Source organism: Oryctolagus cuniculus, chromosome 2 (assembly GCF_964237555.1).
Source record: "Oryctolagus cuniculus chromosome 2, mOryCun1.1, whole genome shotgun sequence".
NCBI lineage: Eukaryota > Metazoa > Chordata > Mammalia > Lagomorpha > Leporidae > Oryctolagus > Oryctolagus cuniculus.
The window spans coordinates 18,989,227-19,004,027 of record NC_091433.1 but is presented as its reverse complement, the minus strand read 5'-3'; the positions used below and the strand labels follow the sequence as shown (position 1 = coordinate 19,004,027).

The 14,801-nt window shown below is 38.6% G+C and overlaps 1 protein-coding gene across 10 annotated transcripts in view; it reads left to right on the top strand.

The window, feature by feature from the left end:
• PPARGC1A (PPARG coactivator 1 alpha) overlaps window positions 1-14,801 on the top strand; it is a 705,391-nt gene that overhangs the window by 686,540 nt on the left and 4,050 nt on the right. For all 10 annotated transcript variants that reach the window (XM_051842182.2, XM_070069599.1, XM_070069598.1 and 7 more), the window contains 2 exons: window positions 9,175-9,296; window positions 9,642-9,793. In XM_051842182.2, coding sequence (XP_051698142.1) covers window positions 9,175-9,296; window positions 9,642-9,793 — 274 coding nt within the window. The remainder of the gene's footprint in view (window positions 1-9,174; window positions 9,297-9,641; window positions 9,794-14,801) is intronic.

Here is a 14,801-nt window from a genome sequence, read left to right as displayed (position 1 = left end):
CAGCCCTTCATGAAACAGCTGAAGGAGCTAGGACAGCCCTCCCAAGTTGGTTGGGTACATGATTTCCATTCAGTTTTCAAGGTATTCTTAAACTGATGAGTGAGCAGCAATTTACATTTGGACTATCTTAGGTGAATGTCCAGTTATCCATTACAGAGAGCAAACATATACTTAGTGCACCAGCAAAACAGAGGCTCCCACAGGAAATGAAAAAACATTTTGTAATTGATGTTTCAAAAAATTAATTTTATCTTTGACTTTTAGGCTATATGGTATTATTTTGAGTTTCATAAGAAGAAGTGGTTTAAGAAGCCTGTAAACTTTTCATTGTGTTTGCCTCTAAAATTCTTAATCCAATGCAATGTGAATGCATTAAGTCAGAGCATTAATAATTGGCAGTTGCTAAAACAGAATCATATGCTGAGGTTAAATGTTGCTGTTGTTTTGGTGGCTACTTTCTTCAAATTCCCACCGAGACTTTTTTTTTTTTTTCCAAAAAACTGGTCCACTCTGTCTTTCACAGTCTCCTAAACTTGAAAGAATTGAGGCCATCTTGGGAATCTGCATGCCAGAATTTAGCACTTAATGACTCAGTCTCTCTACTCAAATTTCTTGTAGAGTTCTAAATCCAGCTCCAATTACAATCTGTAAAGTGCCCTGCCAGAAAACATGATAATGGGGTGTGAATTTAAAAGACACATCTAGACATTATGATGTGGCTCAGCGCCGAATAAAACCAAACCCAGATGTGCATAGACACTAACTGTGCCTTTCCACAGATCTTCTGCATTGGTCAGTATGCAACTCAGGAACCAGGAATAGAATATTGTCTCTGTCATTATAAACTTCCAAATGAAAAGTAGTTGTGTACTTTTCCTCTTACAGTTTTTATAGAAAATTAAAAAAATTCTTCAAGCCTTTTTAAAGAGGTGTTTCTTATGGGTTAGTGTATGTTTTAGTGTGACTTGAGGTTTAATATTTAAAATTTTCACTTTTATGGCAAGATAAGCCAATTGTAGAAATCTGCTGTATGATATAGTCCCTACAGTTGATAATAGAGTAGTGTGTGTTTTCAGTTGTGTAAGAAGATACATCTCATGTTAAATATTCTTATATACCTATACATGCATACAGATACACAGGAAAACAAAAATACCCACAAAGGAATACAAAGAAATTTTGGAGATGACCTATACATTGAGTACCTTAGTTAGGGTGAAGGTAACACAGGTGTATGCATAGGTCTGGGTTTATTATAATATGTATATTAAATATGAGCTCTTTTGGTATACCAATTATACTTCAATAAAGCTTTTTTAAAAGCAGTTATGCATACTCTCAGCCTAATGGTACTCATATTTTCTGGGGTATTTATCTCTTTACTTACATCTTAGCTCTTTGGTGAACTAACCTGGACTTATTCACATTAGCCTTAGATGCTAAAACAGGAATATTCCTGGTACTACTTGAATGAGTCACTTTGGAAAATCAAATTCTGTAATTTTGTTCCTCTAAGAACACTAAGAGAAGGCTCATGAATGCCTTCTGAATCAGATGGGTTTAATCAATATTAAAAGTAAGACAGGAAAGAATATGGTTTTTTGTTTTTTGTTTTTTGTTTTTTGTTTTGTTTTGTTTTGTTTTTAGAATTTTTCAGTTTTCGGCATTTGTTTCTGTACATCTGCATCTTTCAATGGCCATTCACCCACTCCTGCCTTTTCTTTTCTTTGAGGACCTAGGTACATCGTTCTCTCATCCTTGTATTTGTGCAATCTTTGGAATTTTTTAGGACATCAGGTTGCAGCTAATCTGAAATGAACACAAACCTTTCACTGCCAAGGTTGATATGAGCTTTGCTTAGCATAGAAGGAGACAATTTGACATATCCTGACTTGGAAATGTAGAATAAAAAGTCTAGGAAATAGAAAGTGTGAAGGGACTTGGAAAGTTCATAGAAGGTCGGGCATTTGGCAAGGTGGTTAAGCTGCTGGTTAGAACAACCACGTCTCTCACCAGAGTGGCTGGCTTCACTTCCCAGCTGCAGCTCCTGAAGCCAGCTTCTTGCTAATGCAGATTCTGGGAGATCATGGTGATGGCTCCAGTATTTGGGTTCCTGCCACCCACATGGGAGCCCTGAATTGAGTTTCCATCTCCTAGCTTTGGCCCACCAGTTGCTATTGGCATCTGAGGAGTGAATCAATGGATGAGAGCACTCTCTCTCTTTCTCTCTCTCTTTTTCTCTGTGTGTTCATGTTTGTGTGTGTTTGTCTGCTTCTCAGTTAACTCAATCTTTTTTAAAATTTTGTGGGGAAATGATGGAATTGAAAGATAATGCAAGTTTTCATGTACACAAGTCTCATCCTTGTCCACACCTAGCATCACAGGGTACTTCAGTTAGGTAACCTATAAGAAAGCACCAACGGAGTAGTAGTTAACGTATATTACGGCATTTTCATATCTTTACTGCTGCTTTCTGTCAAACTCCTCTTACCAGTAGCTTGTTATTTCTTGAAAACGACCATTGTTTGTTGTCTGAGGCTAACTGGGAGGCCCTATACTCTTTTTGATAAAGATTTTGGTAATGCAAAGTCAGTTAATTCAGGCAGTATTTTTCTTTATTTATCCCCTGTGTTTTGGTATAATAAGGATTTACTATAGCTGTTAATGCAGCATAAATCTTCAATTTTATTATCCTTCCCATCAGCAAACTAGCTTTTGTGAAAATTGAAGCTAAAAGTTATTTGATAAATGTTCCCTCCTCCTCAGTGGTGAAAACTGGTCTGAAAACCATTTTTCAAGGGGCTTTTTCCAAAGGTTTAGAGTTCCTCCAAGCCTTTAAGATGTTGGAAATGTTATTAAGCATTTTGATTTCTTTTCCTTTCATCCCCTGTTTAGAAATTAATGTCTGGAAAAATTGGCTGCAAATGTTAAGGTTTTTTAAAGATATGAAATCTATTCATCTGTCTAATACAACTGCAGCGTGTTACAAAGAATCAGGTCTTTGCTAGAATTTTGGCCAATCTTGGAAAGATTTTTGTCTTTGCTTTCTAGACCTTTGAATGCCTTTTATTTTTATTTTGAGCATTAGGAAAACCAAGCACTTCGATGATTTTTTCAAATGAGGATTTCAAAATATATTCAAGTCTGTGATCTTTGTGAGGCACAAAGGCATGGTCTTATTCCCATGTCTCATAAAAACAGCTGATAAACAAAAATGTAAGTTAAGTAGTTGTAGAACAGCCCTCTGATTCTCTGCTTCTTCCATCTAGGTTGTATTTTCTTTTACTGAACAACATATCAGTATCCATTCTAAGAGGTCCTCTGGCTTATCTTTTTGTGGGGTTATTGCTGCATACAACTTTGTATAAAGCTGCAATTCAGAAACTGTCCCAATATGTCTGCATATGGGTGTACATATGGTGGATTTTAGCTTTAACTTCAGATTTCTTGAATACATAGGCTGTGTGTATTCCCATAATGGTAGTTGAGCAATTTCTTTGTGATGGCTCAATTTCTTTCTCTCTCTTCTGCATTTCCCTTTCCTTTCCCACTCTATAGTAGTAACTTTCCTAAAAGGCTCATTAAAAAAGAAATCTGTAACACCCATGCAAGCAGGCGCCAGGAAGTTAAAGTTTAGATAACAGTCCCATCACATTTGGCTGTTTGGCTAAAGCTGGCTTCGTAAATAGAATGGAATGTGGTGCTGTGACTCCCTTGCTGAAGTGTGCAGCACTGTCCCAGGGAGCCTCAGGGTCCATTTCCATTTACTGACTGCCACAATGGGCTGGAGGCTCTGGATCAACACAATTACAGCCTTCAACTGAGATATACAATCTACATGGAAGGGAATGAGGCAGCCTGTTCCATAGCTGGCTTTCATCTGGTCACTTACTCAACCTCAATAGCTATTGTCTTTTGCCAGCTGTTTCCATGGAGTTCCCACCTCTGATTATGAATGAAAACCTTGCAAATATATAGCTACCCTATATATTTTTTTTAAACTTTTATTTAATGAATATAAATTTCCAAAGTACAGCTTATGGATTACAATGGCTTCCCCCCCCATAACGTCCCTCCCACCCGCAACCCTCTCCTTTCCCACTCCCTCTCCCCTTCCATTCACATGGGGATTCATTCTCGTTTCTCTTTATATACAGAAGATCAGTTTAGCATGCATTAAGTAAAGATTTCAACAGTTTGCTCCCACACAGAAACATAAAGTGAAAACTACTGTTTGAGTACTAGTTATAGCATTAAATCTCAATGTACAGCACACTAAGGACAAAGATCCTACATGAGGAGTAAGTGCACAGTGACTCCTGTTGTTGACTTAACAGATTGACACTCTTGTTTATGGCCTCAGTAATCACCCTAGGCTCTTGTCATGAGCTGCCATGGCTATGGAAGCCCCCTGAGTTCACTGCTACCCTATATTTTTAACACTTAAATCTGTTAAAAACAAAGCATGATAAGAAACCATTGAGAATTTACTCCACTGGGCTACTGGGGCAAGGTGTTTGTATGATAAAGCATCAAAACCAACTTTCATTCTTTGTTGGAGAGTTTCAGTAAGGTGTATACTCAGGCATCTTTGGTATAATAAAGGATACAGAGTAAGGGTAAAAATGACTTACTGAGTGATTTTACAAAAAATTTCACTGTGGTTCTCTTATGCTTCAGTTAAAGTAGTGGTGGTAGGCATTTGGCATAGCAGCTAAGACACAACTTGGGATGGCCACATCTCATGTTAGATGTGTTTGAGTCCTTGTTCTGCTCCCAACATCAGCTTTATGCTAATGTGCACCCTGGGAGGCAGTGGGTAATGTCTCAGGTACTTGTTCTCTGCCACCCATGTGGTATACCTGGATTGAGTTTCCTGCTCCAGGCTTTAGCTTAGCCTAGCCAACTCTGGCTATTGTGGGCATTTGAGGAGTGAACAGTAGGTGTGAGATTTCCTTTCTTTCTCTCTCTCTCTCTCTCTCTCTCTCTAATCTTAATATCTCTCTCTACCCCTCTCTCTCCCTGCCTTTTCTATAAATAAATAATTAAAAAATAAATAAAATACAGTAGTGTCTGGAAAGAGTATGATCTCTACTTTCATAAAACTTTCATTGTAGTAGGGAGTCAGACATGGAACAATTAATAAACTATTATTTAATTACAATTGAGACTAGAACTTCAGAGGTGAAATTGTTTTCTATAAGAGGCACTAATGGAAAGTCTGAGCTTATCTCAAGTCTCAAGGTAAGAACTGATTATTGAGTTTAATGTAGTTCTAGACAGTGAGTGTATGTGACGGAGCATGACAGGGACAGTGAGGGAAGGATATTCCTGGTGGCAAAGGAACAGATTGGTCAAAGATCTTGGGAAGAAAGGAACATAGTATATAGCAAGGAATAATAGAAACTCATTGTAGCTGGAAAACAGAGTCCAGTAATGAATGGGATGAAAAATAAAGCCCATGATGAAGAAATGTCTCGACTATGCAAGGCCTTGTGGACCTATTTAATGACATAGATCTTTTGCTGGGAGTTAAGAGAATCCATTGAAATGTTTTACATGGTGATCGGCATGATCGGATTCCTCTTTCTTTAGTGAAGACTGTTCTGATGGCGGTAAAAGAACAGACTGGAGGAAAGTAAATCTGAACACAGAGATCCGAGGTAATAGGCTGTTGTATTAGTTCAGAAATAGAAGCTAGCAGGTTAGGAGCGATGCAATAAAGTAGAAAGACTAGACGGTATTTAAGAGATGAACTGCAGCACGATTTAATGTGCAGTTGCGTAAGTGGAGGGAAGCATGCAGGAGGAGCTCTGGATGACACTCAGCTTTTTGTCGTGAATAACTTGATTCGATGGTGTTCTCCTTGTTTGTACAAGAGCACTGTAAAAGGACCAGCTAGGGGAAGGGTGAAGCAGAAGAGGTTTGAGTAGGGATAGTCTAGCCTGAGATGCTGATAGGACAGCCAGCCTGAGATGTCAAGGCAATAGTTGGTTATTTGAGTTTGAAGCTCAGAGACACATGCATTTCTGGTGAAAATGGAGATGCAAGCATTGCATATGGGAAAAGAAGGCTGGATACAGGTGATCACACTGTCTAGAAAGATAGAATCTGTTCATTGTTCAGATGTGTTTCACAAGTACCTCTTGATGCTCTACTCTTTGCCAGATTCATGGTTAGATACTGTGCTTATGGAAAGAAAATATATTCAATCAGTAACACAAGGCATCTTTTTGTCCCAAGAACAAATAATTTTATACCATCTGAGACTGGAGGTCTCTCAGTATAGAGAAAACTCATGAGCAAGTTATATCTGTACTTTAGTACAGACCAGTACTAAGTATTTGTAGCATACTTAACACTGGTATTTCCAAGTCTTTGCTTCAATCTAACAAATCTCTGAAACCTTAAGATTATTTCATTCCTGTGTTGGTAAGCACATTCTTTATATTAACTTTTTAATGTTCTTCTAAAACATTTTCTCAGATTTGAGAAGTGTCATTATTTTGGCCTTGTCTTTTTAGAACAACAGGTGTAGGAGTCCTTCTTACATTAAAAATGCAACACTGTTGAGATGGCATTGGTACATGCCACCTTGATGGGATTAAATTGGAGACCCCTGGTATGTTTCTAACTCTACCATTTGGGGCAAGTCAGCTTGAGCATGTCCCAAATTGTACATCTCTTCCCTCTCTTATTCCTACTTTTATGTTTAACAGGGATCACATTTCAGTTAAATTTCAACCCTTAAGAATAACTGTGTATTAATTACAGAATTAAACCAGTCATATTAAGTAGAACAGACAAAAAAACTACTAAGAGGGATAATGTATTAAGTTGTTCGTTAACAGTCAGGGCTATGCTGATCAAGTCACCGTTTCCCATAGTGTCCATTTCACTTCAACAGGTTTCCTTTTTGGTGTTCAGTCAGTTGTCACCGATCAGGGAGAACATATGGTATTTGTCCCTTTGGGACTGGCTTATTTCACTCAGCATGATGTGTTCCAGATTCCTCCATTTTGTTGCAAATGACTGGATTTCGTTGTTTCTTACTGCGGTATAGTATTCTAAAGAGTACATATCCCATAATTTCTTTATCCAGTCTACCGTTGATGGGCATTTAGGTTGGTTCCAGGTCTTAGCTATATCATATTGATCATAATGAAAGGACTAAGAGTCAAAGGGAGCACATAAACAAGTATTGATCATATTGATCATATTGATCATAATGAAAGGACTAAGAGTCAAAGGGAGCACATAAACAAGTCTAGTACCTGCTAATACTAACTGATAGAATAAATAAAGGGGAGAGTGATCCAACATGGGAAGCGAGATACTCAGCAGACTCATAGAATGGCGGATGTCCTAAACAGCACTCTGGCCTCAGAATCAGCCCTAAAGGCATTCCGATCTGGCTGAAAAGCCCATGAGAGTATTTCAGGCATGGAAATCCAAGACACTCTGGCCAAAAAAAAAAAAAAAAACAAAAAAAAAAAACAAAAAAAAAAAACAAACAAACAAAAAAAAACAAACCTAAATGAAAGATCTCTGTGAGTGAGATCCCAGTGGAAAGAACAGGTCTTCAAAGAAGGAGGTACCTTTCTCTGAAGGGAGGAGAGAACCTCCACTTTGAATATGACCTTGTCTAAACAAGATAAGAGTCGGTGAACTCAAAAGGCTTCCATAGCCTTGGAAACTCATGACTGGTGCATAGGGAGATTACTGATGCCATAGACAGGAGTGTCAATTTGTAAAGTCAACAACAGGAGTCACTGTGCACTTACTCCTCATGTAGGATCTCTGTCCTTAATGTGCTGTACATTGAGACTTAATGCTATAATGAGTACTCAAACAGTATATTTCGCTTTGTGTTTCTATGGGGGTGCAAACTGTTGAAATCTTTACTTAATGTATACTAAACTGATCTTCTGTAAAAAAAAAAAAAGAAGAAGAAGAAGAAATTATTAATTCCCAACTTGACTCTCGCTGGGATTAAACATGACAATAGGTCTGATCTGATTTCATCATCATTTAAAAAATCATCTATTATTTTTCACTTTATGTTTGTGTGGGAGCTAACTGTTGAAATCTTTACTTAATGTAGCTAAACTGATCTTCTGTATATAAAGAGAATCGAAAATGAATCCTCATGTGAATGGAAGGGGAGAGGGCGTGGGAAAGGGGAGGATGCGGGTGGGAGAGATGTTATGGGGGGGAAGCCATTGTAATCCATAAGCCGTTTTGGAAATTTATATTCATTAAATAAAAGTTAAAAAAAATGCAACACTGTTTTTTTAAAAAGGAATTCATCCTCAGAATATGAAATAGTCTTGCTACATTTGACAGGTTATAGATTGTTGATGACTTCAGATTATGATGATATTGACTCCATTTGTGAGAATTAGGCCACACCTCTCTAGTCTATTCTTAAAAGAAGACCAGATTTATTGGCAAAGTGAAATTTATAGCCTCTTTTATTTAGCACTTATTCTTCAGAGGCCCAAGGCTTAAAATGGCCTACATTTTAAGTCTGTATTTCTCAAATTATTGTCTTTACACCACTTGCATCAAAACGACTAGAGTATGCTGGATAAAAATGAAGATTATTGAATCTTACCTTCTCAAACGGTTTTAGCTCAGATGATATAAGCCGTAATAATTTAGGTGATTAACGAGGACCCCAAGTCATTTTTATTTATGCTAGAGTTTGAGAACTTCTCTCTTGTGGATGTCAAAATTTGCATATCTCATTATGAGAATCCTAAGTTAATGAGGTATCCAGTAGTTTTGGAGAATAGGTCAGTTTTGTACCAATTTTGAAGATTAAGAAATCGGATCACAAGTGTTAGGTATTTTTTGGCTATTCGGTGAAAAAAAGGCCACTTTGTACTAGTTTCTTTTCTGACCCATCGAAGTTGACATGAGGGAGCATCAGAAATGGGTAGGAAACATGAGGAGAAGAAGGGGCACAGAGAAGGATTCATGTGAGGGCAAAGAGCTTGATAGGAAAGAAATGGGAAGTGGAACTTGGTTCCAGGCCTTTCTGTGTTTTGTCCAATTGGCATGCCTCTGAGTTCTTGCTCTGCATGTCTGTACATCTGTTAGTGGTTCTAGAGAGTCAGCTGCTTTCCTGTCTCCCGGATGAGCTAAATCTTTCCTTACTTCCCCCCATAGGAAGAGCGCCGCGTGATTTATGTGGGTAAAATCAGACCTGACACAACACGGACAGAACTGAGGGACCGTTTTGAAGTTTTTGGTGAAATTGAGGAGTGCACAGTAAATCTGCGGGATGATGGGTGAGAATCTTCAAGATTATTTCTTGTTTAGAAGCTGACGTATGTAAAAAATTATGGCCATAAGATTACTGGGATGGGAGTTGCCAGTGTAAGTGCTTTGACAGGTGACATGTTGAGTTCAGAACCTTATTTATTTTCTTTCATCCCTATTTATTAATCTTTCTACTTGAGATTTCCTGTCCCAGAAATAAGTATTTAGCTGCTTGACAGGACAATCACATTGATAAATGGATGCAGTGGCTCAGACATTAGCACGGGCAAAGTCTTCCCATGTAGAAGGGGTTACAGTCCCAAATGCTAATGCCTCTTAACCAGCTATGAACTTCTCCGCTTTGTCCCTTGCAGAGACAGCTATGGTTTCATTACCTACCGATACACCTGTGATGCTTTTGCTGCTCTTGAAAATGGATATACTTTGCGCAGGTCGAACGAAACAGACTTCGAGCTGTACTTTTGTGGACGCAAGCAATTTTTCAAGTCTAACTATGCAGACCTAGGTATGGATTTTATTGTATGTGGAATGAGGAATCCATAGCAGAGCCCAAAATGAGAGCAAACATAACTCGTGGGCCCTGTAGATGGGACCATCACTTTATTTTACTAGAAGGAATATTTGAATACAAATTTTAAAAATAAAGTGAACATGACTGTCTCAGAAGCAGAGGACTTAGGATTTGGCAATAAGGGGCAGAAGTAAATTCTTTGTTATGTCTGCCCAGCTGCTAAAATTCTATACCATGAGTGAGTGTGTGTGTGTGTGTGTGTGTGTGTGGTATTTTGTTTGGAAGTGTGTGTGTTGATATATTGTATATGTTTACATGTGTTTATGTTTTGCGTGTGTTGTAATCTGATTTTGATTTCTGTGCCTACCCCGGATTCTTTTGTACAAACCCTAGCATCACTATCATTGTATTATGGAACAAAATATGTAAACGTCCTGGTTTTTTCTCCTTATTATTTCACAAACTCTTAGGAAGGCTGTCATTCCCTGTGGAACACAACTTGGGAGGAGAAAATAAAAGTTCAAATACTGATTCACGTCCTACTCCCTTTCTTTAAAACAAAAGAAGAAAGAAAACCCTGTTAGGTGTTAAGTGCGTCCATGTAGGCCCCACCCCAGGATCTTGTAAGGCTTTTCTCATGAAATTACAGAACTGTCCTGGAGGTGGATCCAATCACACTCCCATTTTACAGATAGGAAAATAATGCATACACAAATATTTGCTTTTCTTTGTTGTGGAAGTCATGTAGATTTAAGGAGTAAAATTTGAAAAAGATAAAAAGCTATTAGAAAGATAAGTAAAAATCACCCATCAGCCTATCAGTTATTACCAGTCAAGTGAATTGTCTTCAAGGTGTCTGCCTCACAATGTCTAGTTTCTTATGGATGAGGACAGACACACACACACACACACACACACACACTGTCTTCAAAAGGTTCATGTTATAATAAAACCATGTCTGGATTTCAAAATATTTTGCACCAAGATGAACTCACTTTTTAATTCCATTTTTCCTGAGCTTTTTAAAGTACCTTGTGTGTGTGTGTGTGTGTGTGTGTGTGTAAATCTTCATTTCCCGCTGAGACCAACAGGATTAGAGATACTTTATCATCGTTGGCCATTTTGTTGGATAGTTAAGATGGTGGTTGGGATGCCACCTCCCACAGCAGATTCAAGTCCCAGCTTTGCTCCCAATTTCAGTTTCTTAGTAATGTGCAACCACACACTGGAAGGCAGCGGGTGGCAGCCCCAGTAGTTGGGCGCCGAGGACCTGAGTTGAGTCCTTACCTTCCAGCTTCATTTCTGGTCAGCCACAAGTGTTAAATGGGTCTTTGGAGAGTAACCCAGCAATGCAGCGCTGTCTGTCTCACTCTGTCTCTCTCTTGCTCAAAGACATACATATGCAAAACTAGGGGAAAATAATGCATCAACCTATTTTAATGATTGCATAATATTTTTGACAAATGGGACCATTATAATTAATTGTTCTTTTATGGCTAAAGAATGATTCCATTTTCAATTTTTTGTTATTATAAATAATGCAGCAATGGACATCTTAATTTTTTTTCCAATTTGGATTTTGCTCCTTTGTGCTTCCCAATCTAATGTGTGCATTGTAAGTCTTTAAATTCTTTGAAGAAAGAATGAAGGAGAGTAACAAATGTCTTGTGCATATGATCTGATGATTTTCAATTAATTTAAAATGAATTTAAATTATCATGTAAATGTTCCTCAGCATTATTAGACATCTATTTATACTTGCTCTGGCTTTGTGTAAAGAAAGAAATGGTTACCAAACACAGGGATTTCTTTTCTCCCCTCCAACGAACTGATGTCTTCCTGGAGTAATTGATATAGGTGGCGTGCATTGTTCAGAGGGAATATGCTATAATTCACTTCACAAGCTAAACAGATAGTGTGAAGGAGGGGAGCGGCAGCTGACTCTTAGGGAGATAGAGGCCTAAGGATGAAAATATAAAATGTGGCAAGTCATTTGTTCAAATGTAGGCTGATAAAAACAGTCAAGACAGATTGAAGTCTTGAGTTGATTTGACTTATTTTCTTCTGTGATGAAGGCCAGGGTGTTTCTAGTCTCTCAAAACATCTAGTGTTTAAAAGAAGCTACCTAGAGGGGCCTTTAGATTTCGATTCATCACTGGTAGAGGGAAGACTGGATGGTGTTTCCAAATTGCATGGAGCCTCCCCGGAATATTTCTGAGAAGGATGCTTCCCCTCTCGTCATCTCCCTGCCTGGCCAGCAGCAAAAGCAGCCTCATTGTTTCTAAGCTCACTCAGTATTCTCTAAAAAGTATGTTTTATGTGCATTGTAGTAGCATAGGTTTTGCCAGTTCCCTCAAGCTCTACATTAGCATGAAAAGTAGTTTTTCCTTATATAGACTTGGTGTAGTCAAGAGCCCTGACTTTGCAGTCCTATAGCTCTGAATTTGAAACTTGGTTACCTCTGACCTTGGCCAAACAATTTAATTCTTCTAGCATTTGTTTTTGTTGTTGTTGTTTTTATATTTTTTGACAGGCAGAGTTAGACAGTGAGAGAGAGAGAAACAGAGAGAAAGGTCTTCCTTTCCGTTGGTTCACCCCCCAAATGGCCACTACAGCCAGCGTGCTATGGCCGGTGTGCGGCAGCTGGCGCGCTGCGCCTATCCAAAGCCAGGAGCCAGGTGCTTCCTCCTGGTGTCCCATGCGGGTGCAGGGCCCAGGGACCTGCGCTATCCTCCACTGCCTTCCCAGGCTACAGCAGAGAGCTGGACTGGAAGAGGAGCAACTGGGACAGAATCCGGCGCCCCAACTGGGATTAGCCGAGGAATAGCCAAGTGAGCCGTGGCACCGGCCTTGGTTTTCACTTGTAAGCTACATTATAATGGTCATTGTGAAGATCTAATAAATGTTTGTGAAGTTGTTAGCATAGAATTTGGCGTATCTTAGGAGTTCAGGAAAGGGTAGATGTTTACAATTTAATATGGTGGCAATGAGAAGGTAGAAACTGAAAGTTATTTTGAACTGTACAAGTAAACACCAGAGGCCAGCTTTGGAACTCAAAATTCTCATGTGTCTTGTCTTTGTTCCCTGGTGTGTTCAAGTTAAATGCTTCAGGAAATGCACGGGCACTGAATATGGTGAGCATAAGAATATCCTGGATGTGTGGAGGGATTTGGCGCTTACGTGTATGCAAGAGGAAAGTGAAGATGATGTGATAAAGATTCATTTTACCTAGACAGTCAAATGACACAACATGTTGGATGAATGCAAACAACTGTTTTTCTTATTTTATTTGCTCCCCGCAAATTAAATTAGCTCACACATACTATTTCTCTACTATTTAAACTAGTTTAATGCTTACTACAATATTATTATAATGAGGCATAATGATTCCAGCTACTATTTATGAGCCAGTTTTATAAATGAGACTGTGAAATAGAAGAGTCTTGATGGAAGTTATTGTGATGAAACAAGGACTTAAGTTCTGACTTGTGTGAATCTCCATGTGTGTCTTTCTATTTACTGTCTTTTAAGCAAATGGCTCTAAAAAGCCTCTATAAAATATTAAAGATAAAGACATAGACATTGGAACTATAGCATCAGAACAGGCCAGTCAGTGTTATGAATATAATAATTTTGATCATGAATTAGTTATGAAGCAAACATGTATATAAATATCTAAGAAAAATGAAATAAATTACACATTCATCGCAAATTCTTTATTAACTCAAAGAAAGGTCTTACATTGTCAGTACCTTGAATATACACATAGAGCTTCACATCTCTGTTTGCAATCACTGGTAAAGCGTTCCCAGATCCCAACTCAAATATTTTCAACCATGTTTTTAATAATATGTTGGTGTTGGCCAGCGCTGCAGCTCAATAGGCTAATCCTCCGCCTGCGGCGCGGGCACACCGGGTTCTAGTCCCAGTTGGGATGCCGGATTCTGTCCCAGTTGCCCCTCTTCCAGGCCAACTCTCTGTTATGGCCCAGGAGTGCAGTGGAGGATGGCCCAAGTGCTTGGGCCCTGCACCTCATGGGAGACCAGGAGAAGCACCTGGCTTCCTGCCTTCGGATCAGCGCGGTGCGCCAGCCGCAGCGGCCATTGGAGGGTGAACCAACGGCAAAAAGGAAGACCTTTCTCTGTGTCTCTCTCTCTCTCTCACTGTCCACTCTGCCGGTCAAAAAAAAAAAATAATAATATGTTGGTATCTGATATTAACATACTCATTCAACAAATATTAATTTGAATACATAACATGCACGTAGCTTTCCAGGTGTTAGGAATGCTAATGTGTCGCGATTTGTTTTTGTTAATGTAGGATCACTATGTGTAGCACTTTCTTTTGAAAACGAATTAGAATGGCTACTGGATTATTTGTATAAAATTTCTATTGCATTAGATAGTGTTCTAATGCTTTTCTGTTAGGGGTAGAGAAAGCGGTAGTGTGGATGTTACTGCCTCAGACAAAGCTTGTAGCTAAATTCTTTCTCATGGGACTAGAAAGTTTCCAGTTGCTTACTATGTGACATGGTTTGCCTGTAAGTGGAAATGTATATGAACACCAAATTTGACAGGGAAAAAAAAAAATCTCTTGAGAACTATTTTTTTAAAAATAATATTTGCTCATGGAAATTGAGACACTGAAATTCTGAATTTCCCTTAGAATAATCCAGTTAGGAAATTTAAAATATTTTCAAAATTCCTTCTGAAGAGAGGTATTTATATTCATTCTTTTTTTATTAAAAATAACTAATTTTGAGAGACAAAGAATGTGTGTGTGTGAGAGAGAGCTCCAATCTGCTGTTTCATTCAAAACGCCAGCAAAAACCAGGGCTGTGCCAAACTGTAAGGAGTCAGGAATTCAGTCCAGGTCTCTCACGTGAGTTGTAGAGATCCAATTACTTGGACCATCACCTGATGCCTACCATGGTATGCATTAGCAATACACTTGAACTGGGAATTGGAGGTGGGACTCAAACCCAGATACTCCTGTGTGAATT